The 27,997-nt window shown below is 31.3% G+C and overlaps 1 protein-coding gene across 3 annotated transcripts in view; it reads right to left on the bottom strand.

The window, feature by feature from the left end:
- The window catches only part of LOC118198116 (uncharacterized), a 110,990-nt gene that overhangs the window by 16,477 nt on the left and 66,516 nt on the right, over nucleotides 1–27,997 (bottom strand). For 2 of the 3 annotated variants that reach the window (XM_085818680.1, XM_085818679.1), the window contains exons 8-9: nucleotides 25,420–25,509; nucleotides 401–7,862 (exon numbers count right to left, since the gene is read on the bottom strand). In XM_085818680.1, the coding sequence (XP_085674806.1) occupies nucleotides 7,770–7,862; nucleotides 25,420–25,509 (183 nt within the window). In that variant the 3' untranslated portion in view covers nucleotides 401–7,769. Of the gene's footprint in view, nucleotides 1–400; nucleotides 7,863–25,419; nucleotides 25,510–27,997 lie in introns of those variants that run through there. The other variant, XM_085818681.1, reaches the window with a different exon arrangement.

The raw sequence follows: 27,997 nt of genomic DNA, 5'->3' as shown, positions 1-27,997 counted from the left end.
TTTATTTCATAACAGTTATGATGAAGGATCTCAAAAATGCATTACATTAAATATAATTCCTCTGAAATATATTTTATACATATATATTAAGTACATGTACACTGCTCAAAAAAAAAAAAAAAAAAAAAAAAAAAAAAAAAAGGGACAGTGCTATATCTCCCATTCTACTGGGCCGATTGACAAAATTCAAACTGCGTTTTTCATGTCTTGAAAGCGCGACTTAGGATATATATTAGATTTATATATAGCACTATTCTAACATAGGTATTTTGGCACAAAATCGGACTTTTTCTGAAATAACATACCAATTTTTTCCATATTTCGATTCTACGACTCAAATTATGCCAGAATACCAAGTTTTGTAAAAATCGTACGACTAGTTTTTAAAATATTAGCTCTCAAAATTTTAGCTCCTCAATGTTAATTGAATTTGGCAAATATTTATTAGTATCTCTTTTTTTATTAAACTTTTTTGATTTTTTCTCTCACATTTCGAAATTTAGGTTCATTCCAAATAAAATTTACCCATTTTTTGTGTTTTATTTTTTAAATTTCTATTTTTAAATAATTTTTTTAAATTTTTTGAAAAAAATTTTGAATTATAACCTATAAAATTTTTACCATCATCATAAAGTAGGTGTATTTTTAAGCATGTCTGCAAAAAATTAGACTTTTTTATTCAAAATTTTCTAAGATATACACGAATTTACATATTTTCGTGTTTTGAAATTTCGCACCTTTTTTTTTGAGCGATAATAACGCCAAATATGGTCTATGGATTTTTGTTACACTGAATTGCCACAGCTATTTTTAACCTTAAATTTCAAGTAAAATTTTACGAAGAATTAATTATATGACATTTTTTCCCTCAATAAAGCATAATAAACATTTATTAATACTATATGAAAAGCTATTTTTTTAAATTATAGATGATATTATTCAAATTTTTAACAATTTTTTTAAATTTCCCTCTTTCTTCCCTTTTTTTAATAAGAGTAAATTTTTCTAAGACTAAATTTTTACCTTCGGCGTTTTATCGTCTGCTACTTTACTTCATTTAAATCGAATTCTCTAAAACTGAGAATTTTCTTTTAATGTTTATTTGAATTTTATGAAAATATTTTATGACATTAACTGCACAATTTATTTTTAAACAAACTGTTGCTTTTGAAGTGGCTGAAAGAGCGGCAGATACTATCATCCATATTTTTAAAGCACAGTATATTTTTATAGAAACATAAGGTTTAGAATAATCATTTATATAAGTCAAATTATGATATAAACATACAACCCTCTAGAGACTGAATTAGTGGAAGTTCAATGGTTATGTAGAAATGATCTGCAGCTACTTAATGGCTGGATAAGTCTGTAGCTTCTGTAGACAAGTAAGAATAATTATATAAACGACACACAACATTCTGGATTCAATTAACAACGAGGATACGATGTTTATTAAATGAATTTAAGAAGTTTTAAAACATAAAAAATCAATTCATTTTTTATCCTAAAATGTATTTTTGTACGTAGCGTATTTTCAATATATCCTTAAAATTCTAATTTAGAATGTAATTGTCAAGAACTGAATCCTAATCATCAGTAATATAATAAGTATTTATTACGGTTATTAATAAATCCTTCTTATAAAGTAATTGCAAATATTTCAAAAAACTTTCTGTGAATGCAAATATTTTTCTATGCAAAATTTTTAATTTTATATTAATCAAGATTACACACGATATTATTTATTTGCACTTCAATTTTTACCGTCAGCTCTAGTAGAAGTTACAAATCAATTATATTTAATTAAGGATTAGATTGGATTATTTAATTATGGCAAAGCACACGAGGGCTATCTGCCTAAAGGAAGGGATGACTTCGTGGAAGACTTTCTAAGGTAAACTGGCTCGTATACACGTTACACATGGGGAAAACCACGAAAACGCCCATACAGCCAGCCCATTCGCGGGATTCGAACTACCAGTGCTCAGCGTCTTTACCGCTCGGCCGCTGGTGGGTTATTTAATTAAGGAATGACCATCTAAATTTAGAAACAGCCAACCTCACCACCAGGAGGGAAATGGCGCTGTATGCAATATTTTTAAACGAAATATGGGTCAGAATCTAACTTAACCTTTTGTTACATGGGTTTAATATGTTGTATACCCTTAAGAAATTTTGAAGTAAGCAAATTACCATTTAAAGGCGTTAAATTCGATAAACGTGGAGTGCGCCATACGTGTAAGTGAGAAATTCGTCCATGAAAACCACGAATTAGCGATTAGAAAATGTGAGATCGCAAATCACTCGCACAAGTGCGTACAATCTGGAAATCGTTTTCTTACAGATCGCTAATTTGTAATTTTTGAAGCCTGAATTCGGCCCTAAAACATGAAGATACTGATTCAAAACACTTTTAATCGATTTAGGCCAAAGAAATCCCTCATCTTATCTAGTTCCATTGCATTCGCCTACTGCATTCGATTGCATAGCAGTCATTTCACACCGTTTAGTGTTGAATGACAGCTAGTTTTATAACCGAACTATTTTTCTCTGAAGAGCAGTCGATAGCTCGACCACTGTGATTGCAGCTCACTTAGAGTCAATGTTAAAATGTTTCGTGATACATGAACTGCAGTAACATGGCATTTTAGATACTAGGATTTTTACGCAGGGCTGGGCCCCACCTCAGATGTGTCGCACAGCTACTTAGGCAACATTTCATGAATGAACGTCTTAGAGGCCGACACTTCCCATCTTCCCACCAGGACCTCAACCTCTGTGAATTTTAGCTATGGGGTTATCTCAAAAGCACTGTTTATGGTGATAATCTAAACAATTTGGCAGAAATGAAAAATGTGATACACCGACATGTCCGTAACATTCCTCCTGATATGCTATTTTTGAACTCTCCCCCCCCCAAAGATGTTTCAAAAAGTTAGAAGCTTTTGAATATACTTTCAGGATACTTTAAAGAATTTAGGCGTTCAACGAGAAAACACTTGGAAGTGTACCCCAGCAAATACCATCAATTCAGCTCATATTAACAGAAAAGACAAAAACGATATCATTGCACATTTAAGTGAAGAGCGACTGGTTTTAGACTATATGGTTCGTTTTTAGACTGGTAGTTCGGTCCGAGGTTCGAATCCCGCGAATGGGTTGGCTGCATAGGCGTTTTCGTGGTTTTTCCCATGTGCAACATGTACATGAACCAGTTTCCCTTAGAAAGTCCTCCACGAAGGCATCCCTCCCCTTAGGCAGATAGCCCTAGTGTGCTTTGCCATAATTAAATAAACCAAAACCTCTTTATGAAACCAGCCTTTCCGTTCATCTAATACTTTCAAAATGCTAACCTCTAAAGGTTAATAAAGGCTCTGACTTAAATACTGATAAAATGGATTGAACTGGATTATTAAGTTACGGCAAAGCAGGGCTATCCGCCTAAAAGTAAGGAGCCTTTGTGAAGAACTTTCTAAGGGAAACCAGCTGGCATACACGTTATACATGAGAAAATCCACGAAAACGCCCATGCAATCAGCCCGTCTACCGGGATTCAAACCCCGGAGTGAACTACCAGTGTTCAGCGACTTTACCGCTCGGCCGTTTTTGGGCCTTTATGAAATGGAAGTCGATAACTTTATTTAAAATGATTGTCAGAAATATCAAGATATTTCGAAAATTTGGATATATTTTAATATACTTGCGGAATGCCTAAAGAAAAAGAACAAGAATAAAGTAGAATGCCTGAAGAAAAGAAAAAATAAATTTTACGGTAAAATTTAGTATTTATATTTTTTTCTAAATTTAAAACTTTTTAATCTTATGATATTTGATTCTTACGATTTCAAAAATAAAATATTTGAGTAAAATATGAATAACATTTAAGATGCCAAATGTAGGATAAAATTGTGTAAAGCAATGGGCACAATGATAAAACTGTTTAAAGCAGTGTATGCAAGTCATCCTAAGTTAAAATGTCGCAATCCTAAGTTAAATGTCTCTCTTATTTATATATATCTTTTCTGAATGGAACATTGAAAGGCGTGTTAACTGTGCTTTACTGTATTTTCTGTTTTAATATATGCAGTTTTCAAACGCATCGTAGTCTGGGTTACAAAGTATTCCTCCGAAAGAAACGCAATTCAAATAAATAAAATCAAATTCTGGAAAATTTATATTAATAAATATATTTAAAATGCTCAATTCGAAGGAATAAATAGAAAATTTTAAAACAATTATCTGAAGAGACAATGCAACACAAACAATTAAAATAAAAGTTAAGAATTTAAAAATTACCTAAAATAATAACTATGACAAAAAATATATATAAAGAAAACTATTTGAAAAAAAAAATAAACACTGCGCCTTTATTTACACAGTTCGAATAGGTAAGTAGAAATTTTTAAAACAGTTATTTGAAAAAAACCATGCAACTTAAACAAATTAAAATGAAATTCGAAAAAGAAAAAATTACTTAAAATAATAAGTTATAATTAAAAATATAATATAAAGAATATTAATTTGGAAAAAAGGAACGTTAGTGACTTTTTCTCCTCTCACAGGAAAGGTAACTAGGTTGCCATATATTAAGAAGTTCGCCAAGTGAAGTATTCTTGGCACAAACTGACAAAAAAGTGCCAACATAAATTTGTGAATTTCTCCGTAAATTTCGCTCCAAATTTTACAAAATTTCATATTTAGGCGTAATTTGAGTCGCAGAATTGAAATATGGAAAAAAAAATGGTATGTTATTTCAGAAAAAGTCCGATTTTGTGTCAAAATACTTATGTTAGAATAGTGCTATATATAAATCTAATATATATCCTAAGTCGCGCTTTCGAGACATGAAGAGCCCAATTTGAATTTTGTCAATCGGCCCAGTAGATTGGGAGATATGGGACTGTCCCATTTTTTTTTTTTTTTTTTTGAGCAGTGTACATGCACTTTCCAAATATCACAAGATGCCAATTTAAGGCATTTCAATTTCAGCCACAGCCACTCTCATATAACAAAATGCTATAGAACGCTCGGAGAAAAATTATTTCTTCAATTAGATATGTAGACTACATCTGATTAAAAACAAATTTTAATCTGTCATATTTATTTATATTTTAAATTGTTCAAGCAAAAATAATATTTTTCATCTCTGCATATATAAACCATTCAAATGTATAACATGAAACACATTTTACATTTATTATATTTATTTTGGAACAATCCACAGGAACTTCAGATTAATTTCATGTCTAAGCATTTTATAGAACTCTTTAATTAGTAATCAATTACTACCCATTAAACACCTAGTGAATATTAGCAAATACAATAAAGAAAATTGTTTGTAATCAAAATACAGCATCAGATATTCTTATAGAAAATATTGTTTCTCGCAGACTCTACGAATAATGTTAATAATACTCTAATAAAATTCAATCTAGAATTTTAAAAGACACTAGGCTTAAAAATTTCAAAAGCATATTCAATCAATCAGGATAGCGAATGAAACTTTACTTCCTACGAAGAAGTAAAAATGAAGCACTTTTATTTCAATTTACTAATACTCTTATGCCATTGTTACAAAACATCTACTGCAAAACCTGATACAGTCAAAAGTCATTAATTCGGACTCGTCGGGACTTCGGCGATTCCGGATTATAGATCATCAGTTTAAATCTGGTAAGATGGCATGCAGAAATTACAAAATTAAAAATATGAAACCGTAATTTATGAAATAAAGAACAATTATGATCTAAAGGGTATCAAAATTTACAAAAAGAAAAAGCTTAATGTTTATTTGTTTACTTTATTAAGCATTTCTTTCAATGTAAGTTGCTTTGTTTCATGTGATAATATGATAATACTTTCTCTTTAATTCTATTAAACAGACATAATTTCTTGTTTAGTTACAAAGTTCCGCTGTTCAAGTCCTATAATTGCTGTGTCGAGAACACTGACTAATTTGTCAATCGAAATGTTTTCGTTTTCAATAACCTCTGGGTCACTTTCTTCACTATCGGAAGCAAATTATAATGACGAGGAACTTGTTTTAAATCATATCAAAGACGGAGTACATCGAGATGAAATACTACACTTAGTAACGAATTATAAGCCAAATAAAATATAAAACATCTGCCCTGAAGATAAGGATAGTGCTGACAGATCAACTTCCAATCCGCGGCGTGAAATTGATAAACAGATTTCGGATTTCAAAACATACTTTCGCTTTGTAGATACAAATTACATATTCGTAAATATATATCGGAAATTCTATTTGACACAATCGAAAGTTCAAGCTTACTTTTATGAAATTGCTCTAACAGTCTGCAAAAAATAATAAGCCGGATCCAATTCAAAGATTAAGGAACAACGCAATCTGCAACATTAACTGAATTTTTAGCTTAGCTTATACCTCCGTTACACATTAAACGCGCATGCGCACAAACATATTCGCAGACGTAAAGGTCTTATGCGCACTCTTAAACGCGACGCATGCACAGAACGTTTGTAGCTTTGAGGTCGGGATTATAGATCATTCCGGATTATGGGTGTCCGAATTAACGACTTTTGACTGTATTTGACAACTGCTAATAATGAAACCACACACTGTGGTAACAAATTCCAATATAAAAAGGCTAAATTCTATGCCAGGATCTTTCAAAGAACAGAAATTTTGTTTACTAGTATTGTTATCTAACTACGACAGAGCCAGATAACTTTATATTAATATTGCTCTGGATTTAAATATTACTTCTGGGTTCTTCCTATAAGACTATTTTTAATTTAATCTATCACTACTAATTAGTGTTAATTATACTAATCCATATTAATTGGCAATTATGTTAAGTAAATGAATATTAATACTTTATTTTTAATATGACAAAAAATACAGTTATTAGAATCTTTACAAGGTACTGCATTATTTTGGCTGATTGTCTATGACAACTGCAAAATTTACATATACCAGCTGTTTGTTCATAATTAAATTTAGCAATAATTTTCTGATTAATATGACACACAATGGTAAAAATAATTAGCATAAAACCGTTATTTTTGTTTGCAAAAAATATTTATGATAACACAAATATGTAAAAAACTTGATTTTGCAGTTCAAAGTGTACATAAATGATGAAGATGAAAATTACAATTGTTTAACTACCAACACGACTTTTTAAGAACTAGTCAACTTTTAAATACTCATAAAATCTTAATAATTTTAAACTTAGTAAAGAAAATAATAACTTACAAAAATTAAATAATCAGCTATTGCAACACAGCTAAAAAACATGGATATATTAGATATAATTGCCAATGCTCCCAACTACTATAAATCTAACAGTGCCAACATTTACAGATGCTGTATTTTAGAGCATTTGTTAACATAAATATATAATATTAAACTTTTAATCAATAAAATTCCACATTTTTTTAGAATGTTTTTATACATTATTTATTAAAATTGATTTTTCAGGTATTACAAAACTTCCAAACACATGAATACAAAAATATGAATAAGAATGAGAGTTTCCTTTCTAGTTTTTAAGTTACTAAAGAAGGGGGAAAAAACTAAGGTATAACAAATAAAACTAATAGATAATATTGTTTTCTTCAATTTTGTGTTAAAATTTTTTCATCATCCAAACACTAAAACTCAATGTATCTGTTACAGAAATTCTTATATAGCAAGCACTCAGAAATTATTTCTAAATATTAAAAAAAGTTCAGTGGCAAATGCTAAAGCATACTTTTAAGGCATTCTGTTACACAAAAACTTCTTATTCTTCGTCACTTGAACTGCTGCTGCTGCTACTACTGTAACCGCCCCATTTATGCTTTTTAATTTTTTTAGGCTTTAGAATTTTTCCCATCTGAAACAATATAAAATTAAACTGATGAAATGATGTCATTTTTTTCTTTTGGTTATTTATGAATAATATTAAATAACTTCCTATACCTACCATATACAAAAGCCAAATGCAATATTATCATTATTTGGAAGTCCTTATGAACATTAAAACACAATAATATTACTTGGAAATCCTTATGAACATTAAACACAATATTATTAGTTGGAAGTCTTTATTAACATTAAAACACAATATTATTATTTGGAAGTCCTTATCTATTGTACATTGTCAGAATTAAAAAATAAAGTATGAAAAATTGCATAGCCATTAAATAACTACGTAAAACACTAGCAAAAATTCATATAAAATATGAAGAGCAGTTTTAATAATAATGGTAAGCATCATTTAACACATATTTTAATACATGATTAGCATACTCCCACAGGTAACAGGAAAAAATGCAGTGATAAGCAACATTCTATTCTTCTATAAGTTACAAAAATCTATGACTTGCTGAGCTATAATTTCATAGGACTCACTGTACAATTCTCTGCATTTTGGGCATTCTTTAGTAACATACAGTCTTTGACCCTATATTGAAGACGAAGTACCGAATTCTCTCTATGTCTTTGGAAAGTAAACTGCAGAAGGTTTTAAAATAAACCTTTATTTTAAACTAAAACTAACTTAAACTAAATAACCTTTTATTTTAAACTAAAATGAACATATACATGCACTTCGTGTTCACAAATCACTACTACTTGTGGCTACATAAATTAACAGAAAAATAAGAATGTAACAAATCACTAGTAAATTAAGCTATCTAATGACTGGCTCCTTAGCTTAACTATCGCAGAATTAGCTGCACATTGCAAAGCCGAGTTGAGAAATATCAGTATAAACTGAAAGATGTTGAATGTTGAATGTTCCGTACTTGCAAATTTATCATTTGGCTGATGGAGCACTTTTCCATCACATTTTTGTTATTGTGCATTTAGTATGTTAATCTGTTAAATCTGGCAACTGGAAATAATGTAAAGTTTATTTTCTGATAATTAGCAAGTGGCATATTCTACTACGCAAAAGAACACTTACGTGCAAAATGTACTTGCTGTAATAACTCTTTCTCTCGTTAAGAACAAATAGTTAAACGATATGATTAATAACGCATCTTATTTCTTATACTAAGTGATACATGCTATATGCAGTCCTGGATCTAGCGGGGGGCAAGCCCTGGTTCTTGCCCCGGGTGGCAAATTCAAATATAACACTGCATCGCATTTGGCATGTTGTTGGCTAAAACAGTTCTCTAATTTTAGTACAATGTTCACAGTTTTAAGGCTAAGTTTAAAAACCTATTAACCCTCTCGCTGCACATCCCATGGTTTCCACAAGCAAAGTAAAAGTAGCTAAATTTGCGCAACCCACAATTTCCGCAGGGATGAATTTTTGCCATCTATTTAACTGTGCAACCTGCTCTTTCCCTGTCCAAGGTTTCCTTTCAGCTTTTCTGTGATGTTTAATTATTTATTTAGATGTGGGTTAACAATGGAATTAGTTGTCCACATTTCTGCCAAATATACAAGAATAAATAATGTAGCATTTTGCGCACACTTTTCTGAACTTAAAGATGTCTGGCAGGAAGCGTTTCGCGAGTGATATAATCTATATTCCTGATGATATTTCCGACACTGATAGTAGTTCTGATTCTGATTTCAAGTATATTTAAGATAGTTATAGCGAAACTGATGAAAATTTCTCGAATTCCTTTGCAGATAGTAATGAATCTGAAAATTCAGTTTCTATTGAAAATGTTCGACAGTGGTGCAAAATATTACATTATGTAAAATATATATGCAAAATATTACATTATGCAAATATTTTCATTAGTATATATGTTTTACCTTTCTATTTTATAAAATAAATCACAATTTTACCAATATTAATTTTCAAAATTTTCCTTTTATATCATTCTTCTACAATTTCAGAAAAAATAAATGTTCTGATAAGTGGATTAAATCTCTGAACATTACAAATAAGATTTCAGCTTATCTATCGAATGAAAGTAATGATTTTACATTGGGAAACTGACTGATTAATTGGGCCAAACATAACTAATTTTACACCTTCCAAAAGGCAAAAGAATTAACGTTTCAAATTTTTACATTCCAAGGAAAATCAAACTTGCTAACCCATTATTTTTCATTCCTCAAAAGGTTGGTATTCTTTTGGGTGCTGAATTATTCTTCTCAATTTTGAGAGATGATAAAATAATTTTGGGAGAGACTTTGTTCTTGCAATCAAGCTATTTTGGCTACCTGGTTTCGGGTAGTATTTTAGACAATAATTTGTGTTATACACCAAAACACTGTTTCTTGTCTAAAAATTTAGAAACTGTCAACAAAACCCTCACAAGCTTCTGGGAAGCATAAGAAGGAAATACACGTAAAAATTGTAATGATAAATTAAATTATTGCAATAAACATTTCGCAAAAACACATTACAGGACGCCAGATGGAATACTAATTTGAAAACACCGTAGAACTTCTTAATGAATATGAAAATTTGGATCACATGGAGGAAATGAAAGAAAATACACTTGTAGATGAACGGTATTATCTACCACACCACAAGCTTACTGTGTCCCACAAGCAAACCAACTGAACTACGCATGGTCAAGGCAAGCGCGAAAATATCCAGTGGGCATTCCTTAAATGCTTTGTTGCTCGAAGGAGGAGTCCTTCAAGAAAACCTCTTCTGGATTCTAATTAGATTTAGAAAACACATTTTCGCCTTTACTGCTGACATCAATCAGATATTTAGAATGATTGAAGTTCATCTTCCACAAACTACGTTTAAAAAAATCTTACGGAAAGATAGCAAATTCGCGCCGGTTAAGGTTTACCACTTACGAACTGTACCGGATAGGATTGTTTCTGCCCCAAACTTAGCCACTAAAGTTTTACAGCAACATGCCCTAGATGAGGGAAAGGACTTACCTTTAGCTTCAAGAGCAGACCTTCAAGATTTCTACATAGACCATTGCTTTCCTGGTTCTTCAGAATTCAACAAGTTAGAAAAACTTACGTCAGAATTAAAGCAGCTTCTCCAAAGGGAAGGAATGACTTTGCACATGCGTTGCAGTAACAAGACACCACCCACTGAACTGCAAGAGTTCACGCTTGATTGAAATTCTGAAGAAATAATAGTTAAAATGCTAGGAATGCTTTGGGAATAGTTTAAGCAATTCTTTTACATATAAAGTAAGCATAAGTGCTAATCCTAATTTCACCAAAAGAGATGTACTATATCAAATAGCATGCATCTGTGATGCACTCGGAGACTCTTGGGTCCTGTTATTGTGAAAGCAAAATCCATTATGCAAAAGCTATGTTATCTACCACACCTTAAGCTAGACTGGAATGAAACACTACCTCCAATTATTGCCAAACAATGGGAAAACTTCATTAGAACATTCCCACATTAGGAACATATTCATGTGGCAAGATGTTTTTTGAAAACCAAGTAGGTAATACTTCAAGGTCTCTCGGACGCATTTTCAAAGGCTTACGGCATATTGAATATGCATCTAAACTTTGTTCAGCACCAGCGAAGTAAACAGTACACTTCTCTGCAGCAGATCACGCATTGCCCCTACAAAAGTCATTATAATTCCACACCTAGAGCTTTCTGCTTGCCTTCTTCTCGCAAAACAAATGGAACAGGTCCTAACATTTTAACAAACATCAGATGTGGGATCTCGGTATTATCCAAGGACACTGCCGAAGATTTTGTGGTGAAAAGCTGTTGTGAAGAAAGGCACTGAAAAGAGAAACTGTGAGGTGAAGGTGGTGGATTGTTTGAGGTGAGCTGGTTAGTTTTGTTTCAATTTGATGTTGGATGTTGTAGAATTATTTATTCAACAGGGTTCGTACACATTTCCTTACATGAAAATTAAGGACTTTTAAGGACCATCAAAGAAAAAATTAAGGACCTATCAGCAAACAAAAAAATGAATAGAATAAAGCAATTATCCATACAACTGACTTCATGCTTGTAATTTCACTTTAAGAAACTAACAGAAGTGTGTATTATGCACCATTATTAAATTCAATTTAATACTTACCATAAAACAATTTTGAAAATTAAACTAACTCCCTACAAGTTATGAAGTAGATAACATTAAATTAGGAACATAATCTCTTGAAAAACATGTATAAGTGTATTTTACACTAATAACAGTCACTATTTTAGAGATTTACATGGTTATTATTTAACTTATTTGATATTTATTTAAACACACTCAACTACTAATATAATCACAATGTAAGAATATTTTGCAGATTAAAATAACTGATTTGTAAACATACAATTTATTTGCTTGGTTTTTTGAAAGATACTAGAATAATACACTGTACAATAAAAGATACAAAATATTTGTGCTATTTTTTAAATCTGAAAAGTTTTCAGCTATTTTAACATCTAATTTATTTATGTCTATTTCCTTTTCTTTAACTATTCTTCTAAGTTCATTTGCTTTGATAAACAAATCAATGTTCCTGCTGGTCTCAAGCTTCATCTGCTAAAGCATCTACTTCTTCATTAACATCTTTAATGTCCCTTTGAAGAAATTTTTTCTTCTGCTTCATATAATCAATTTCTTTGTCAATAATATTTCTTTTCCTCTTTGAATTTTCAGATTTAGTTAAAGATTTTTGTTCTTCTAAATACTGAACTTGAAATACTGAAATAACGAACTCCACTTCTTGCAGAAGCTGCTGCTGATCTCATTTCTTTGTTAATTTCAATATTAAGATCACCTCCAGAAAATTTTATGTAATCAAATACTGTGCATTGAAAAATGTATGATGAGTCACTTAAATTTTCAATTTCAATTGCTTTATTTAGAGAGAAGGCCCTTTCCACAGAGGCCTGTTCATGTGACAAGATAAGAATACTTGTCACCGTGAATACTTGAATAGTGAAAATATACATTTTTTACTATATATATATGTATATATAATTTATTTCCTAAACAATATTGATTAATTGATTATATTATCTCCTAAGTTTAATTAAAGTAGAATTATTTTAAAAGAGTGAATCCATACTGGTAGTTATATTTTGAAAGATGTCTCCAATATCTGGAATGATCTAAAATCCGGACCTCAAAGCCACCACCAACCAATTTTTTAGGGCTTTTTTGAAGGGAAGGGGTATGCTTTATGCACGCGCATTAGATTTTTTCCCTCATCATAAAAAACATGCCGGAAATCCCGATTCTTAATCTCAATTTGGCGCTAAATAAAATATCTCATTATTGAAGAAATAATTATTTTAGCATAAATTTGTGTGATTAGTCACTTGACTCCATAGCTGTGTATCTGCTTGGCATAATCTCAAACCGAAACATTTGTTAATTTTACACCAACTAATATTTTATATCCTTGATGCCGAAATCGCGAATCATTATTTATTGTATTTTGCTTTCATCACCGCATGTTTATCAACGGATGACAACTTGAGTGATGAATCATGCAGCGACGCCAAATAACAGAGTATTATCCGATTACAGATTTAAGTTTAATGCGCTAAATGTTGACAAGGGGAGATTAAGCAGAAATTTCTTTCCTTATGCTAAAAATAGATTTTTGTTAATGATACTCATAGGACAAACGATTATATTTAGTGCTATTTGAATTAAGAATAACTGATTTGTTATTCACATAAAGCCAGAACCAGCGCCAGAGCTCGCATGGCCGCAACAGGCGGCAGAATTTAGCGAAGTTAAACAGAAGTTTTTCATTGCGATGACAATGCCCAATCATCAATCAATTAACGGAGGGCGAAATCTGTAGTATGTTTCTAAATCCAGAAAATACAGCTACCGATAGTGAAGAAAGTAACAGAGAGGTTACTGAACGAGAAAAAAATTTTGATTGACAAGTTATTCGGAATTCTCGACACAGCAATACAGGACTTGAACAATGGAACTTAATAACTGAACAAGAAATTATATGTCTATAGTATTAGTCTAAAGTATTAGCAGAGAAAACAAATCAAACAACTCACATTGAAAGAAATGTTTAATAAAGTAAACATATAAATATTAAGCTCTTTTCTTTTGTAAATTTTGATACCCTTTAAATCATAAATGCTTCATTTCATAAATCACGATTTCATATTTTCAATTTTATAATTTCTACGTGCCATCTTAGTAGATTTAAAATGATCTAATATCCGGAAAAATCTCAAATCTGGAATCGCCGAAGTCGACGAGTCCAGACATCGGACTTTGTACTGTATAAATATATATATATCTCATCCTTAAATGACATTGTTTCTTAAAACGTGTTGAACTTTTTGGAGCCACAGCTCCTGGTAACTTTTAGGCGAGCTTACTACAATTTCTAATTTACTTATTTTGCAGCATATTGCGAAAAATGTTATCTAGACCAAATTGGTCTTACAGTATTGTAGTAACTACCTTGCTCGTTATATTACATATATATATATATATATATATATATATATAATACGGAATGTATATTTTCAGTTAAACTTCTACCCAATAACTTTAGTAATTCATGAAAGTTAATTTTACGTCTAGTTAATTCAGGAAAATTAGTTTCAATTAGTTGTTTTCAGCTTTAAAAATATTAAAAAATTTTTAATTAGTTAGTTATTTTCAACTAATAATTGTATCGCCATTAGCAAAAATTATGCATTACTATCAACTAAACCAAATACTTAATTGTCTATTGAAGCTTCTAAACGTATTTCCGAACTTCACTTTTTCTCGGCTAGCGTTACCGAATTTGCCCTTGGCGACCTAAAATCGAAATGGAGCCAACAGATTTCCCGCGAAATCGATAACAGACCCTCTGCAGAAATAAACTCATAATCCCGATATCCCATACATATAGTATGTGCAAAATAGAATAAACTCCGTAGAAGGTGATAAATTAATTTATGACTTAATTGAAACAAACACAGAAATTAAGCTAAGCAAAACCGTGTAAAAACAAATTGAAATGATAAAACGAAACTTAATTTTCATGTGAATTTTCAGCGCTGATTATCTCCCATTCTAGAAATTTCAATTTGTTTCAGACAAAGACCACATTTAAGGATTGCCATCCATCAATATCCAGTCTTTTTAGTCAGCTTGATGAAGCTACAGTTTATTGAAAATGCACTTTCCAGGCATCTCGTTCTTATCGGCGTCGGAAGGGTTGTGGCCTTCCAGGTTGGGATTGCTCTAATTTTGGCAAATATTTTCAGAATCCCCCCCCTTTTTTTTTTTCTCGAGCACCTTCATCATCACTTTCGCCTCTTAAAGAACTTCCGGCTTCACGCTTTCGTCACAATCTGCCTAAATTTATAGATAACACCTGTTTCGAAAGATTGGGTGAATAGCCAATCAGACACCGATACTTTCGCTCGGGTAGCTAATTTATTTATTTTTTTATCGTTTGCAACGCAAATCCGCCAACAGATCGGTTAAGAGCCGTGCAATTTTAATTCCATATTCATGAGAAATCGCAATTCACACATAGAATGGCAATCATTAGAAATGATAAGAAATGTCAAATGAGCAAAATTAAGGACCATATATTAATTTTGGCCAAAATTAAGGACTTTTAAGGACCAAAAATCATTTTTGAAAAAATTAAGGACTTTTAAGCACTTTTAAGGATCGTACGAACCCTGTTGAATGTTGAAATGATTTATTGGTGGTGTAGAAATGTTTGAATAGTTAGGGAGATGCTAGGATTTGAAGTAGTTTAAGAATAAGTTTGTATTTGTAAGAACAAGAGCTAGAATATTGTTGTATGTGTTATGTATTTAAGTTGTTTGTTTAATTTATATGTTTGTTGTATATTGAATTAGAAGTGTTATTTTGAATAGAGTAGCATTGTACATATTAAATTAAGTAAAAATAGAGGGGTTAGACAGGTCAAACATTAAGCAAGTCAGACTACAAAGTTGTTAAAACAGTGTTAAAGAATTTTTAAAGATATAAATAGTGTTGATTTAGATACACTAAATTAAAAACTGTAGTTAATTATTGAAAAAGAAAGCATGCTAAATGATTTAAATTTAAGTATTCAGGCTTTGCTGCCTGTTACTGAAATTGAGAATGATGTAGCTACTTCCATAGATTATTCAGAAAATCTTTGAATTTGGAAGTATAGAGTTAGAATTTAAAAGTCACAAGTTTGAAGGTTCTGAAACATCTGACACTCCACTTATGGTAAATGGAAACAGAACAGTAAAAGTTCCTAAACTACATATTAAAGAATTTTATGGGGATTTGTCATCCGGGTTAGAATTTTTTGGTCAGTTTGAATTGGCTATAAATAAAAATTCTACTCTTTATAAAATAGATAAATTTACTTACCTCAAATCATATGTAAGTGGTCAAGCTATGAGTTTGATCAATTGCTGGGTTAGTGATTATGGAAAGAAACTATGAGGTAGTACTTAATATACTCTCAAACAGGTTTGGTAATACTAATACCTTAATCCAAACTCATATGAATAATTTATTAAAAATTCCTGCTGTTCATAATTCGCAAGACATAGTTAGATTGAGAAAATTTTTTGATAAAATTTATAGCCAAATTAGAAACTTAGAATGTTTAGGAATAAAAACTGATATATTTGGTAATTTGTTAATGTCGATAATTTTCGATAGAATGCCAAAAGATATTGTCTTGGAATTAAATAGAAAATAGCTGAGTGCCTTTACTTTCCAGGACGTACTTACGCTTTTAGAGGATGAAATTCAGTCTACGAAAAGACATATATAGCTCAAACAAAACCTGATTCACCTAAAATTAAAACAAAGCTAGAAATGATTTTAGAAAATCTAATTATAATAAAAGATATGTTGAATGTGAGGCCAACCAGAAGTTAGGCTAACACTATTAAAAAGAATTGTGTATTTTGTAATAGCCCAGATTACGAGATTTGTGAATTTAAAAGAGCAGAACATAGAAAAAATACATTGAAAGCTGAAAATAGGTGCTTTAAATGTTTTTCTAAAAACCATTTAAGTCGTATGTATAGATTACAAATTGGAATGTAAGTTTTGCAAAAAGTAAATTAAATAATTATTTGTTGTGTAATGAAAATCATCCAAATAAAGCTGAAAAGCAAAGCCTGGTTGCTGCAGTTGTAAGTGAGTCAGAAAACAATGCATCCATTATGCAGTGTAATTCAACAGTTTCAAATACCAGTATATTGTTGTTGACATGCTCAGTTATCACTAGTTCAGTAAATCAGTCAAACATTTCAAAAACTGCACATATTTTGTTAGATAATGGATCTGAACATTCTTAAGGAATTAGCTAAAGGTTTGGTACACTAAGAACATTCAGATCCATTAAGAAAAGAAAGTTTATCAGTTTATTCTTTTGGTTCATCCAAAGCAACCGAAAAATTATATGATGTTGTTAACATAAATTGCTATTCCAGATGATAAAATACAGAGTGTTTTGAAAAGCTAGGGTATTATTTTAGCTGATGAAGGTAAGATCAGTCGGTAACCATATTAATTGGAGGAGACATGTTTTGGAATACTATTGAGGGTTTGGGGTTTCGAAAAATAAGTAAATCTCTTAATTGCATACTGACAATTTTTGGATTTACTCCACAGGGAATTTAGCAGATGTGCAATAAATCTAGTTGTGTAAATATAGCATCTTGTAACTTGAGTATAGGAACAGATTTTCAAGTTTTATGAGTATTAGAAAGTTTAGGCATAAAAGATAGGGATGAATTATCTATTACTGACAAGTGTCGCGTTTGCTTACTAGAACTTTACTTCCACGAACGCCCTCTGGCGAAAGAGACTAAAAGTAGTCAGTTGAACGGCTGACGCGTCTAACAGATGTATAACGATAGACCGTCTGCGTATAAATTATGCTTGTAATCATTATAACTTGTAAATATTTTGTAGATATCTTTCATACGAATTAAAATTTCTTAAAAAGTTTGTAGCTGTGTTTTGCAGTGAATCGAAGTTCATTATAGAGACGGATACCGACAAGAAGGAAAGAAGGCAGTTCAGGGCAGCCATATTTAGGAGGTAAGTGAACTTTCATTTATCTATTTAATGATCAAAAAATTTTAATAGTACAAAGTTGATAAAATTTTTTAACATGGCGCCCGAACAGGGACTGCCAGTAACTGTGGTTTTCCTAACTATTGAAACTGTCTAAATTGATATCAGTTATATAAATAATACATAAGCATAAATAATTAGTGAATTGCTGATAGTTGTTGAATTATTGAATATTAAATAATGACGGAATTCATCGATACATTGAAAAGGAAACGCGGCCACATAAGGGCTGCAGTTACAAAATTAATTGGCCGAGTCGAAACTGAATTACCAAAAACAGAAGTGAATGCAGAGGAACTAGAAATTTCCTTAGAACTCTTAAATGAAAAATCGAACAAGTTAAAACAAATAGACGCCGATACAGAAAAATTAATAGACATAAAGGATCTAGATCAGGAATTAAACGGTGTTGACGAATATCGTGAAAGAATAACTACATTTAAATACAAAGCTAACAAAAAATTGAAAGAAATTAATATAGAACAACAAAAATTTAGTGTGTTAAGAAGCACTGAACAGTTAAGTGAAAGTATTAAAGAAAACCTTAAAATCGAAAGTCATAATGTGAAGCTTCCTAAACTTACGATTCCGAAGTTTTATGGCGAGAGCTGCGAATGGCTGACATTTTGGAACACTTTTTCATCAGCCATACACCAAAATAAAACGCTTGATGCTATAAGCAAATTTAATTATTTGAAATCCTTTTTGGGAGGTACTGCTTATAACACCATTGACGGTTTCGATTTAACCGAAGAAAATTACGAAACTTCAGTTAAACTCCTCACAGAAAGATTTGGAAATAAAGATGTACTGATAAATGCCCATATAGATAAATTACTGAAAATAAGACCTCTAAAGGATTCTAATGACATTCAAAATTTCCGTAAGTTATTCAATTATATACAGAAACATATTCGATGTCTTGAATCATTAAATATGACCTCAGAAACATATGGAGCTTTATTAACACCTATTTTGCTTAAAACATTGCCCGCAGATTTGGTTTTGGAGTATAATAAAACAGTTTGGAAATCAAATTATGATTTGAGTCACCTAGTGGAATTTCTTTCTGAACAGTTAGTTGTGCGGGAATGTACATTCCAGACGGTCCAGCCAAAGGCGGCGCCGCAAAAGCATAACAAACTGAGTGAAACCAGACCTATTGCGAAACACAGCTATAAATTTTTTAAGAAATTTTAATTCATATGAAAGATATCTACAAAATATTTACAAGTTATAATGATTACAAGCATAATTTATACGGAGACAGTCTATCATTATACATCTGTTAGACGCGTCAGCCGTTCAACTGACTGGTTTTTGTCTCTTTCGCCAGAGGGCGTTCGTGAAAGTAAAGTTCTAGTAAGCAAACGCGACACTCCCACCTTGAGGTCCAGTTTCAACAGAGGATGGACCTCAAAATACCTGTAGTTCAAGTCTTTTGAGATTTTGTCATACGTCGAGTTCTAAGAACCTCATACCTCTTTAGACCTGAGTCGGATATGCTAGTGAGGTACAGAACTCGACGTATGACGAAATCTCAAAAGACTTGAACTACAGGTATGTTGAGGTCCATTCTCTGTTGATACTGGACCTCAAGGTGGGAGTGTCGCGTTTGCTTACTAGAACTTTACTTCCACGAACGCCCTCTGGCGAAAGAGACTAAAAATAGTCAGTTGAACGGCTGACGCGTATAACAGATGTATAACGATAGACCGTCTGCGTATAAATTATGCTTGTAATCATTATAACTTGTAAATATTTTGTAGATATCTTTCATACAAATTAAAATTTCTTAAAAAGTTTATAGCTGTGTTTCGCAGTGAATCGAAGTTCATTATAGAGACAGATACCGACAAGAAGGAAAGAAGGCAGTTCAGGGCAGCCCTATTTAGAAGGTAAGTGAACTTTCACTTATCTATTTAATGATCAAAAAATTTTAATAGTACAAAGTTGATAAAATTTTTTAACAGACAAGTTTTTAATTGAACAATTTGAAAATGATGGCGACATGAAACTAAATTCCTATAGAAAACATTGCCTTCAGAATTAGAAAATAATTTTTCCATAGCTAGAAGACAGTTTGATGATTTGCATGTTTTGAAAAAAAAAAAAAAATGAGTTGATTGCAAACGAATATAAGCAAATAATTTGCTACCAAGAGAGTAAAGAAATGCGAAGAATGCGGAAGGGTTTGTAATGAATATTTTATACCACATTGAGCAGCTGTAAACAGAAACAAGAATACTACGAAAGTTCTCATTGTATACAATTGTAGTTCGAAAACTAAGAAAGCTATGTCTTTGAATGATTGTTTAGAAATTTGTCCAAATTTAAATCCTAATGTATTGTTTAGAAATTTGTCCAAATTTAAATCCTTATGTACTAGATGCATTATTGAATTTCAGAAAATTTAAAATTGCATTTAATGGGAATATCAAAAAAGCATTTTTAATGATAAAAATTGCTGAAAAGCAACATAAATTTCTTTGGCTTCCCGATAAGGAAAATGCTGAATTATTATGCATATGAATAGGTTGCCGCTTGGTTTCAAAATTTCACCTTTTATACTAATTAGTATTCTTAAAACCCATCTTGGGAAATATGAGAAAACTAATTTTGATTCAGTATGCATGTTAAATACTTCATTCATTATATGTGGATGACTTGTATTTTAGTGCAGAAAATACAAATGAGGCATATAAATTATCAGATGATGCTGTTTTAATTTTGAAGGCAGGTGGGTTTAATTTGTGGAAATTGAGATCCAACTCTCCTGAACTGGAAAGATTATGGGGTTTGAAAAATCTTAATGTTGAGAATAGAAGAAGATAGCTGAAAGTGCTAGGTGTGAATTGGATTCCTGAGGTCGATATCCTTTTCCTTGATGTTAAACCATTGCTAGATAAATTGAGTTCTATGAAGAGTAAGAAACGTGGTATTCTGCAAGTAGCTGCCATGCTTTTTGACTCCTTTGGTATTTCAGCTCCGTTTATGGTTAGAATAAAACATCTGTTGCAAGAGATTTGGGAGAAAGGTATAAGTTGGGATAAAAAATTACCAGGTTAAATGTTAACAAAGAAACAACAGAAAAATGGTTAAGGTGGTGTTCAGAAATAAAAGAGTTAGGTTCAGAAATAAAAGGGTTAGGACAAAGTTACAAAGGCATTGTTTGTTGGGATATGTGAATCGCCAGGATGCCGAATTTGAATTGCATGTATTTTGTGATGCATCTCCAAATGCATATGGAGCTGTTGCTTATTTTTGTTATCAGGATAGTTGTGGTAATATAAAGGCGTCATTTGTTATGTCAAAAAATAAAATTGCTCCTTTGAAGAAAATTACATTGCCTTGTTTAGAATTAATGGCAGTTTAAATCGGTGCTCGAGTTGGAAAGTATATTTTCAATCTTTTTGGAGATCCAATCGCTAACCAGGTATATTGGACTGACTTGGAAATAGCTTTATATTGGGTTAAGGGAAGTGCCAAATATTGGAAACAGTTTGTCGCTAATCGTGTTTTGGAAGTCAGGAAAAAACAGATCTACTTGGTTTCACTGCAGGTCTGAAGATAATCTAGCAAATTTATGACAAGAGGTTCAATAAGTTATATCAGTTGGATGTTTGATTTCAAGTGAAAAGTGGTTTTATGGACCTTATTGGTTACCCAAAAAGTAAGGAATGTTGGCCTATACAGTTGAAAGGACCTCAGTTAAATAAGGCTATTGTGGAAAAGGAGGAAAATGGGATTATAATTAAAACTATGGTCATAAGGTTAAGCTTAGTTGAAGAATTGTGGAGTAAATTTTCTTCGTGGAATTGATTGCTTAGGATTGTAGCTTGGTGTTTGAGGTTTATTGGTAATGCTGGGAAATCTAAAATTCTTACACCCTACCTAGAAGTAAAAGAATTTAATCAGGCTCACAAAATCATAAGTAAGGCAGTTCGAAGTTCTGAATTTCACGATGAAACTGCTAAGTTAGAAAGCCATAGTTCCTTGAATGTCTCAAATAAGTTATATCAGTTAAGCCCTTTATTGGATGAAAACGAACTTTTGAGAGTTGGGGGAAGATTAAAAAATGCAAATTTGCTAGAAGAAACTAAATATCCAATTATTCTACCAAAAATCAAAAAACTTATAAGTCATTATCATTTGAAGTATCTATACTGAGGTTTCCAGTTGACACATTCTGCTCTTTGTCAAAATTATTGGATTATTTTGAGCATGATCATTAATTTATAGAATTATAAGAAACTGCATAATGTGCATTCATCATTGCAGGGAACTGTCTCTACAAGTTATGAGTGAACTTCCTGTATCTAAAGTAAATGTAAGGAGACCATTTTCATGGACCAGGACTGATTTTGCAGGCCCATTTCGAGTTCGCCATAAAAGCGGAAGAGGAATATGACCAACAAAGATATACATATGCTTATTTGTGTGCTTCATCACGAAAGCTGTTTATCTGGAAGCAGTCAATGACTTGAGTTCCAATGGGTTTATTGATGCTCTAAAATGGTTTGTTGCATGAAGAGGAACACCACAAATAATTTATAGTGACTGTGGATCAAATTATGTTGGTGCACGAAATGAATTGAAAATGTGGACTTTAAAAAACGTTGGGCATTTCTTAGCAGAAGAAAATGTTGAGTGCAAACTTAATACTCCTTCCCTCATTTTGGGGGCCTCGGGGAGGCTGTAGTAAAAACCATGAAATTCCATATGAAAAGAGTGATTGGCTCACAGATATTAACCATCAAAGAGTTCAATACATATCTTACCAAAAATATAGTCAGTGATGAACTCCTGACCACTCATTCCAACATCCGACGATCCTCACGATCTATCCACACTATCTATCTCATTATCTATCCCTAGCACATTTCATAATTGATACTGAAATACAGCGAATTCCTGAACCTAATGTTATAAATGAAAAAATTACCATGCATGAGGAATGGAGGCTGATGACACAGCTTTCGCAAGCCTTTTAGGAAAAATGGTCTAAGGAACATTTAATGTAGTTACAACTGAGAAATAAATGGAGGAAACCCATGAGTAATATGAAAATGGTGAGACCAATACACAAACTGGTACTACTAATGTCTGAAAACTAAACTATATATATATTACTTCATTTCTTTATGATGATTTTAATTAAATTTTGTTTTGTTTTGTAGTTTAGATTATTTCTACATTTCTGATTTATGCGCAAAAAGTTCATTTACTATGCTGAATTTGTGTAAGTGTTATAGTTGGTGATTTTTAAAACTACATAGGTATGTATATTTTATTGATGTAATGCTATAATATTTGATGTCCTGAAAGGATATTGGGTCCCAGTATGTTAATGATGTTTATTTTATGCTCATGCCAAATCCGGCACTTTTTAGTGTCCATAAGATTCGAAGCTGAGTATGTATATGTACAAATTGTTCATTCTGTGTTCTGGTATTCTGTGTTGTGCCATCGATAAATGTGGTTTTGTGTTAATATAGATCTCTGCCGCCTACTTTTCCCTGGTTCTATGTAACAACTCCTACACATTTTCAACAGTGGATCTGAGATCAGCCACAGCTATTAGGATGAGGTCTTAGAATTTTATGTAAGACTCTTCAGAGATGTGTATGTCTTTTTATTTACAGACAATAATGCTTATCTGCATTTAGCAAACCTTGTTGACAAATTCTTTGAAAGTAGAGACACTGAGCGAATACCATTGTCAGAAAAATTTGAGCTTAGAACTTGTGGAACTACCTCAGGAAATCAGGAGACATCCTACTCCTAGAGAAGCAAATTCCCTGAAGACTGGAATAGTGGAATCTAATTCCCCCAAAATGTGGTGAATGCTATTGCCAGCATGAAAACACATTGTGATATGTAGGTACAAGAGAGAAGATCACATTCCATATTAAATTCAGAAGCTTTAATTTTTTTCTGAGGTCTTCTTCCATTTTCTGATCCCTCCTTATAACATATTACTACCATTTTCGTTTTTTCACACTAGAATTTTATATCACGTGCAGTGTCTTAAATTTTTTCCTTCATATTTATATATTATAATGTTATGTATCATGCCACCTAAATTTATAAAATTATATTTCACACTTTCTCAGAAATTCATGTTTCATAAATGTAAAAATGATTCTGAACATGAATTGTCATATAAATATTTAAATAAAAATGCTGCCAAATATTACTAATAGATATGCATGATTTTTAAAACAGCCCATTTTTTTTTAAGATCTATAATTTTGGAAGTAAATGAAAGATCTACTGCTGCACAGTCACAAAAGCTCTGTTTTTGGCCTCAAAAAAGAATTTCTACATAATGCCATATTTCTTCGAGCACTTTTCCCTTAGTCTTTTAGTGCTGAAAATTTTAAGGCAGTTGTATCAAATTTGTAATTGCACTTTTATATTAGCATTTCACCCATTTTATTCTCCCTTGCATTTATTATATGAATCATATTTTGTGCAGTTTCTTCATTAAGCTACCCAGACGTGGCAGGTGTTCTCACACTAAAGAAACTTTCCAAACATGTAATTCCACCTTACTGTTATTATTCACATTCTCGCTCATTGTAGCCTCTGATGTATTTCAATCTTAAGAAATCCGTGTCTTTCGTTTGCCCCTTTTCAGTTTTGTTCCTCTTGGGAACTGCAATCTAGATTCATTCATAGACTTGGGAACTGCAATCTGCAATCTAGATTCAGGCACCTCTGGAGCTTTACAAGGTAAATGAGCCGAATACGTCACACAGGCGCAATATATGCAACTCAGCTACTGTCAGATATATACTCAATATCTATTAGGTATGTTAATATTATTTATTACTATTGGAATTTTTCATATTTTTTTATTTAGTATTCGTACTGGAATACAAGTTTCTTTTAAAGAAATAATATTGTGATGGTTATCAGCAGTTTATACATGACTAATTTTTATTTTTTATATTTTATTGTAACCCCATGCTTCAGAAACTAAATTACTTGCATAATTTTCCCCTTTCTATTTTCAGATGCTTAAAAAAAGAAAATATGTGAGGAAAAATAATAACAACATTCCAAAAGAGTTCAACACATGCTCACCTTTGATCATTATGCAAAAGTTATTTCAGTTGACCAATGACTTTCCTGTAATATTCACATTCACGAGATTCTTGAAAATGAAAGTATCATTTATGCTTAGTGCAACAGAATTATTTAAAGGGAAAATTTTTTCAGCCTCACCTGAAAACTTTGGTAATATATTGACACTTTTCAAAATAAAATAATTAAAAGAAAATGATGGTATTCATATTATTTAGTATAAAAAAATCTGAATCAGTTTCTTATAAAAATTAACTGATTTGATGATCTTTTGATTTGAATAATGTATAGATATTTTATACTTTTAACAAAATTTTTCAAATCAATAAGATTCTACAAGTTGTTAATACTCACAGGACTCTTACTAAGCATATAAGCACCAGCTAATGCAGCTGCTCCACCGGCAACAGCCCCTCCTACAGGTATTCCACTGCTCCCAGAATGCTTTACCAAAAAAAAAAAAAAAAAAAAAAAAAAAAAAAAAAAAAAAAAATTATTTTCCACATTAATTTTCAGAACAGATAATATAAATTTATTGTTAAAAACAATTAAAGAGAACTCTTTAAAAAAATTCAAAATAAATCTCCACACAAGACATCAGAAAATTAGAGTAATTTATTTTAAAAATTTCTGATTAATTTCATCTATAAATGGCTAGTACATCTCAACTTTGATTGAGAAAATACTTTTTTAAAAAAGTCTATCAAAAGAGTCTGTTCTACTATCTGAGGTTTTATATACACCTGGACACTGGGTAGAATTCCAATTTTTATTAATATAGTATAATTATATGTACTTTTGATTATTTTCTTGGGAATAACCAAAGGCCACAGAATAATGCGTCAAAGTCTGACGTGCCTGTTCTACATACACTGAATACAAAGGCTGATGTTCCCTGGACAACCGTTCAGAGAAATCTACACTATTCCCTTCAGAAGGATGTTTACCACATTCAGATTTACAAATAAAGCTACATTTTATACTTGTGGCATACATTATCACCACAATACTAGAATGCAGACATAAACTGCCCATGCTGCTACATTTCAATGTTTTTTTTTCCCCCCCTTCTTCTGTTTAACCGAACATGCAAAGTATACAAGAACTATCTAAGATGAGAAACTTTATACAGGAAGCTATGTACATTGAACATACAAAAAGTTATGAAAACACCCATGCAGTGAACCCATTTATTGGGATTAATATTTCAATGTAAGAGAAACACTACAATTAATGTTTAGCTTGAGGTGACTAAGAAAAATCTACATTTTGTACATAAAAGTTTATTCATATTTTCTGATGAACTAAGCAACAGTTATCTCAATATAATAGATATTTTCTTTGTAATTTTAAATGGTTTTAATAATACAGTTGTGCTTTAGTAAGTCAAGGTATGACCACAGTTTGATAACATCATGCATAATTAACCACACAGTACACTTCTTAATCTAATTCATTGAGAATCTCAAGGAGAAAGTTGGCTCATTCTGCTACACTTGACACTTCTTGACTTCTTTGTCTGGAGTATTATGAAGTTGAAGTGTACAGGATGAAAATTACAAGCACTGACCAACTAAAATTTGGCATGTTGCAAATGGAACTACACCTCTTGTGGTAGAAAGGTTTTAAGGTTTTTCAAGGCAACTTAGGTGGGAGATTTGTGTACAAAAAACATTTAGAGAAATCAGATATTAGAAGAAAAATATTTAAAAAAATTCTAAAATTATTTGATTACTATGCATTTTATTTTACTGATTATTTCAGTTAACAAATACTTTTCTCACAATATGGTTTGAGTTTTAAAACATCTTGTACTTCATTTATAAACATAGTTCATGTATGCAATTCTCAAATCTCTGTTTTCTTTAACACTGCTTCTAGACTGATGTTACAAGTGCAAATGCCATGCGCATGTGCCACATTGCTCACTATCTGTATGGCAGCCATGCTGTACATCTGAAAACTTCAAATCAATCAGAAGCTTCTCTCATAGTATTACAATTTTAATTGTTAGTAGCTTAATGAAAGTTTGTCTTCAATGGGCTCAATATTAGCAATTAAAATATGATTCGAAAGTTAGATTTTCAACTTGAACACATATTCATATTAAAAGTAAAAAATTATTCACAAAAAATTTAGATTCCCCCCCCCCTCTTTAATAATAAAAATTAATTCAATTTTTATCAAAACTGTTCAATTTTCCTTCCATTTTTATTAGGATTTTTTTCTGTTAGAGATTAAAAATGTATAAGTAATTATGTAGGAGTAAGATACTAACATGGGTTTAAAAATAGGCACACATAGTTCATGTATATTAAAAATCATCATTTTTTTCCTCTTTTTTTAGGTATCATGGACACCATTATCATTTCTTTAAGCTCACACATTTTACACATTATTCGTGCTGCTGAAGTCATATCTTAAATTCAGTGTAAAGAAAAAAAAAAAGGAGAATTGACTCATCAACCTCCATTGGAACCATAAGCATAATTGAAAGTTAAATTATAGATGCAAAAATCATCAACATTTCAACTTAAGGAAAGCTAAGTCCAATAGCGAAATCTGAATTTACAACTATCTTAAATTAAAATTACACAAAAGTGTAAAAAAAGACTTCTTTTTTCCCCTCTACATCATATATTTCTCATTTATAAAGAAAATTTTACAATCGGTTTTAAGTTTTTAAGGAAGCAGGAAACCTAGAAGAATCACTGTAGTCTTGCTGAAAATTGAACCTAAGTTTTCCAATTACTAGCTAGATATTGAGATCCAAAGCAGCCGAGGAATACATTTCCCATAAGTCAATTAAATTATTATGACATTCTTATGGCAGGAATTTGGAGAAAGGTTTAAGAACTTAATAGTCCAATAATATATTAGTTTCATTGCCATCAAAATGAACATGATTAAAATCCCATGAAATTTACAGATG

Source organism: Stegodyphus dumicola, chromosome 6, assembly GCF_044657685.1.
Source record: "Stegodyphus dumicola isolate Sdum_Otavi_A_Nest chromosome 6, ASM4465768v1".
NCBI lineage: Eukaryota > Metazoa > Arthropoda > Arachnida > Araneae > Eresidae > Stegodyphus > Stegodyphus dumicola.
This window is presented reverse-complemented; position numbering and strand designations above follow the sequence as displayed.